This window comes from Parus major, chromosome 1A (assembly GCF_001522545.3).
Source record: "Parus major isolate Abel chromosome 1A, Parus_major1.1, whole genome shotgun sequence".
NCBI classification, from domain to species: Eukaryota; Metazoa; Chordata; class Aves; order Passeriformes; family Paridae; genus Parus; species Parus major.
In genome coordinates, this window is record NC_031773.1 from 66,030,459 (window position 1) to 66,036,458 (window position 6,000).

Genomic DNA, 6,000 nt, shown 5'->3' on the forward strand with positions numbered 1-6,000 from the left:
AAGGAATTCCTGTGACCACAGTGATTTTTATGCTGCAAATCAATTCACTCTTCTCTCCCATTTCTTCCTCTTCGAGCTAAACAGCTCAAATACTCCCCTGACTTAATCAAATCCTCCCACACATTCGATTGTAGTTGCCCTTGACTCACTCAGCTCTTCTCTTCCCTCCCCTATAATTCTCTCCTCCTCCGTCACAGAGGCGTTTGTGCCTGTTCTTAAATGCTCGCTTCCTCTAGCACCTCTTCTTCCCATCCCATGATTTAATCTCCTCCTGCTCATTTGTATCCCACTATTTTCTGCTTTTCTCCTGGGAAGGTTTGTTCTTTTCATCATCATGTCAGCACGCTTTAGTTTTCCTATCATGAGTAAAAAGCAACAACAGCCTTTTGTCTCTCCACCTATTCTTCCCCTCCTCCTTTGCATTCATCACTGAAATTCTAAAATGCAGCACACAAAATTAGTCTTAAGAGTTCTTGTCCTCAGATATATTTTCCCCCGCTGCCTTCCCATCTGTCTGGGCCTGCATATGTTTACTTTTATAGTTCTCCTTACTCAGAGACAGAAACAAGTCAATCAAGTGCCTCTTCCCCTTTTGCTGTATGATACTGTAATCACTGGCAGCTAAAGGCAGAAGGTGAGCCTAAACTGTCTTTTAATATTCATGGTGCAGAGGTATCCTGTAGGCTATTTCAGGATTCCTATTCAGAATGCTAACAAGGACTGGAGGAAAGGAAGGATTTAACATTTTCTTCTCCCTTCTTCATATCAGGATTTTGAAAGAAAGAGAATGAGGGCAGCTATAACATCATAGAGATTCATGGGAGTCCCATAAGACATGGTTATTAAAAATGGCAAAATCATGAATAGAGCTATGAACACCTGATGAGGGAGGAAAAAAGATAAAGGGTTGGCTTCAGACAGACAGCTAAAAGACAGAGTGTGTGTCACAGGATCCAGCTTCCAGCTAGAGTAGATGTTTCTATTTTTAGACAATAATTATATATGCACACGGAAGTTCATGCAGAACATAGTGAAGGTAGTATGTTTCATCTCTCAGGATCAGGATGTGTCAGCCAGTCTAGACACAGAGAAAGTAATCTGTCTCAATCCCCCAAAAAAAGAACCCAATACTCCCCCCCCAAAAAACAAACAAACAAACCCCCCCCAAAAAAACCCAAACCAAAATAACAACAAAAACCAAACCAAGACCAGATTCAACATAATGTATTGTTATTTTGAATCTCAGATTTCATATCAGACCATAAAGATTTGTCATCTAATCTTTCAAACACAACTTTACATTTCTGTACTTATCCTTCTCTGGTAGTTTTATGGTTCAGTGAGCCATAAAATGAGCCTACTGGAGCATTCTAGACCATAATCTAGATTCTCTTCTGGCATAAAATTCTTTTGCTTCCCCTGAGGCATAAATGTTTTATTTTTCATAAGGTCTTTAAATAAAGTGCTTCTAATCCATGTTGCAACAGTGTGAGTGAACACACAAAGTACAAGGACACAAACAAGAACAAAAAACTTTAAGCACTGCTAATATAAAACCATTTAAATACCTCTCTGTTATGTCCAGAGCCCTGGGGGTGGGTAGGTCCTATGTTGCACCTTCTGGAAGTGTTGGTTAAAGAAGCTTCCCCATTTCCACTTTCTTCTCTCACTTTTGGTCCAAATGGATAATTGTCTATGAAAACAGGACTTGGAGCATCCAGATTGTCAAAGCCTATCTGAAACTCCGGGTTTGTGTTGCCCCTTTCCACATTTGGAATTGAATTTACGCTGTCCCTTCCATGGTGTTCTCTCTCACGGCTGTAGGGGTGGGAATCCACCACAGAGAAGTTTCTGAAATCGGGTGGCATTGAAGGTCTGAAGCCAACCATTGGTGACACTGTGCCTTGCTGCCAGTGAGGGATTGGATTTCCAGGGAAAAGCTCTCCATAAGCAACAGGAGGGTGGCTGTAAAGCTGCTGGTCAGGCACATTCCAGCTGAAAAGGTCTGATGGGAAAAATATTTCTTCGTGATGATGCAGATGGGATGAACCATAAAAAAAAAATTCATTGCTGACTTCATCAACTATTTGATCAAATCCTAGGGGGATCTCCCCATCAGAACCAGAATGGCACACAGGGTAAATTGTTTGGTCCTCAGGCTGTTCTTCACAGAATTCACTGTGTGGGAAGGGCACCCTCCCAAAGTGTGCCATGGCTGATTGTTCACTTCAGTCCTTTTGGTCCTCAGGAAAGTCTCATAACAGCTCCAAGGGCAAGAGAGCAGTGTTCAGAGCTGGAGCCACACTGAAAGGAAGCACAGAGTGGAAGTTAAACCCCAAAATATCTAATATAATGAGAGCACTACACTGCTTTGGTCTTTTTTGTTTTAGAGCTTTCTCCAGAGAGTGGAAATATTTCCTTAATGTGGAGCTTGATTATTCTTTTTTCTGATCCTTACTTTCAAATATATTATTATTACTGTAGTTTTAATACTAATAACAACAAATTACTGCTATTATTATTATTATTATTATTATTATTATTATTATTATTATCCTTGACTCCTAAATAATAACAACAGGTTGCCTGAAACAACTGATCTAAATACTAATTCTGACAAATATTAAATAAAATCTCTATGTTTTTCCCATCATTTCTACACTTGCATAGCACACAATGCAGGAAAGCAGACTTTGCATTAATGGTTGTCAGTTTCATTCACATTTTCCTCTTTTTTGTGCCTCCAAGTCCTTCATATCCCACCACTTTTTATCTTAGTGCAATCAGGTGAAGAAAGTTAAGTCAAAGAATATAGAAGATATGGACCTCCAGTTAGTATTCCCCAAAAGCTAGACTATGGCACATATAAAGGGAAGAAAAGATAAATAAAATTTCAGCCTTTTTTTGTTTCTTGTTTCATAAAATAAATTTCTCTTCAAATCCTGAGGCTGAACTTTTTTTAGCAAATTAACAGGCAAGGGCATGAGCTTCTGCAGCTCCATCATTAATGTTGTTACTAACAAACTTCCTGATCTGATTTTGGCATGTGTCAAATGCTTCAGATGGGCAACATGCACTGGAAACTGCTGTCAGTATGAATGAGGATATATTTTTTAGGAAGGGAGTTTAGTTCTACAACCAAAGTCTCTTCTGGGCCATTTTCATTTACTGATACAGATGTAGCCTAAAACCCACAAATGGCACAGAACAGCAATACCACACACTGCACACAGTTGTGCTGGAGTATTTTATCACCTAAAAGAAACAGAGACATCTGATTTAATAATTCAACAAAAAAATGTATCCCTGAGCAGAAAAAGAAAAAGCTACTGAGATAAAAAAAGCTCTCAGAAATTGCTAAAGCTTAGCTGCACAAATAGATTTTCCATTAAGTCCCCAAGGTACTGTATTAGTTTAGATAATAGCACCTTGCAATGAAAATCTATGTTACAACAGAAGGTATTCATTCCAATTATATTTATTTTTGTTTCATTTTAAGCCAAACTCCAGGTGACATAAGCTTCTGTCACCCACAGTGTGGAATGAGAAATGAAATGAAAACTTAAACAGGCTGAAATAAAACCTGCAACCCAGAGGTTGAACTACTGTTTCAAACACTCCACTTAGTAATTCCATGTGTTGCATGCTTTGGTTTGCTTTAAGAGTGTTGAAAAAAACCCCACATTTATGAAATCACACTAGGCCAGATAACCAAAATGATGCACACCACTTTGAATGGTGATCTAAAATGCAATCACAGTTTTGCAGCTTTCTCTCAGAATGAATCCTGAAGTTAGCTATGTTTTTAGATAAAAATGACACCATTAAAAAAAAAAAAAGAAATAAGCATAACAACAGAAGTTTCTTGCACAAAATTGTCCTAATTTACAACTTTCTCTGTTTTTCATTTCTACAGCAGGTAAATAAAAGAAAGAAAACAAGAAAGAAAATTATATAGCCATTAAATCAAGAAGCATAAGGTCTTTCACTCTTTTTTTAACCCATCTTGAAAACTGGAACGTTTCAGGAAGAAACAGAAGACAAAATAATAAATCTCCCTCCAGTCCCACTTAAAAAAGGTTTGCCTGTCTGGAAGACTACAAGGCATAGAAAGTACAATACCTTTTGCACCCTTTCAACTGTTTCTAAAATATTTTCCCTGCATTTCAAACAAATTCTGTTTATGATGGCACATAAATATCCGACATAAAACCATGCTCGTTCACCGCTGTGGCTTCCTGTAACCTCTGCACAGAAGCATCTTGTGTCTTTCATAAGGGCTTGGATTTAAAACTGATCCCTGAGAGTGGAAGCCATGGTGCAGATCTCCATCATGGAAGTGGTGCTAGTTTGGTCAGAACCACCAGGCTCTGTATTTATTTGGGCCAGCTCCTCATCCTTTTCAAAGCAGCATAAAAAGTTCAGGCAAGGGTCTGGCTCTTTGCCAGCCACCGTTTCACCTTCTGAGTCTTGTCAAGAGCATTGGTAATCACTAAGGAGGCAAAATTTATATTAATTTTTTTTATAAAACACCTAAGTTTATAGTTTGTAGATATTTGGATTCGTGGTTTCTCAGTTCACACTGAATTTTGGAGGGTTTGGGGTTTTTTAGTCCTGCAACTATGAAGCCCTCCTTGTCCATTTGAATGACAGCTGCATTTTCACATAATCATGCGGTTCAGGGATCAGGGATTTTAAGGGAGAATCCCAACCAATACTATAAAATATCCCTACAAATCAAGAGACTTGAGAGTCTCACAGCATTGCAAGTGCCCCCCAAGCACACAAAAACACTTTCCACACTTGGACATGCACATGAATCCTCGTTAAAAAAGCTTGGCACAAAAGCTGTGGGCTCAATTTCCCTTTTCACCGATCCCAGGAGGAGATGACTGGGGCACTTGCTAAGCAGTAAGAGTATCTGTTGCAACTCCTTACCTGAAACACAATTTTTTAGAAGGATATAGAGCCTCCTGTGCCTTCCTGCTCACAGACATTTTCAGGTGACCTATGTGCTTTCAGTATCAAGGAGGCGTAACTTTTCCGCCAGGAGCTTTCCTTCCTGTTTAACCGGTTTATGGCGGTGATGATTCTCTTCCCAAGACATCCCTCAGGGAAAATTCAAACTGCTGTAGCAATAAAAAGGTAACAACTTATCTATCCTCCTTCTCGACTTGGAAACCCAACCATACTTTTTATTTTATATATATATATATATATATATATATATAGTGGTAGATTATCTCACACTTTCAGTGCAAGTTTCCAACATGCTTAAAATAAAAACTTCATTAAAGGGAAAGAATTGCCTCTTGGGAAGACTTCTGCACAAGAGCAGGATTCTAAAATGTTACTGTACTCCATCTTCACACAGCTTCCATCTGTATGATCCAGCAGGAGCTCCCAGCTGCAGCCACAGGGGAGGGGGTCAGTGGGTCAGTACAAACCTCTGAGGGCCCTCTGGCTTTGGCTCCTCAAAGCGTGCAGAGCTGGGATGGCACCAGAGTGGAAGAACCTCCCTCATTCTGGGATATTTCCCAGGGACCAGCGAGGACCTGGCTGTCTGCAAAGGGCTGGAGTAAACACAGCACTGACCACATCCACCTTCCACAACCTCAGAGAGCCCAGAACCTTCCATAAAAGGGAGCTCCAGACACAACACAGAGGGAGCTCCCTCAGGGACCACTTGCCTTCACACTTCATACCATTCCTTAAAAAGTTATAAATTGCTCCACTGAAGTGGCCATGCAGAAATGCCAAGGTCGTAATAGGCAGGAAAACATCCTCAGAAACAGGGAGGGAGGGTCAACAAAACAGTATTTCGGTTATAAAAAGCCTTGTGATAAGGCCAAGCAGGTTAGGATAAAGCATATAAAGTTAATAAGTAATATCTGGTCTCTTATATCTGATAAACTGAAGTTATAATTTGATAAAGCACTGCAGGAAAAAAGCCCCGGCCTTTAAAGCACAAAAGCTGTCAGTGATGTCATTGTGATTTAG

At 39.7% G+C, this 6,000-nt stretch overlaps 1 protein-coding gene across 1 annotated transcript in view; it reads right to left on the bottom strand.

Moving 5' to 3' along the window:
• Positions 1-5,123, bottom strand: part of PIK3C2G (phosphatidylinositol-4-phosphate 3-kinase catalytic subunit type 2 gamma) — a 173,366-nt gene extending 168,243 nt beyond the window's left edge. Inside the window, exons 1-2 of the mRNA XM_033514641.1 lie at positions 4,939-5,123; positions 1,569-2,304 (exon numbers count right to left, since the gene is read on the bottom strand). Of these exons, the coding sequence (XP_033370532.1) occupies positions 1,569-2,213 (645 nt within the window). The 5' untranslated portion in view covers positions 2,214-2,304; positions 4,939-5,123. The remainder of the gene's footprint in view (positions 1-1,568; positions 2,305-4,938) is intronic.
• Positions 5,124-6,000: the final 877 nt, after the last annotated feature.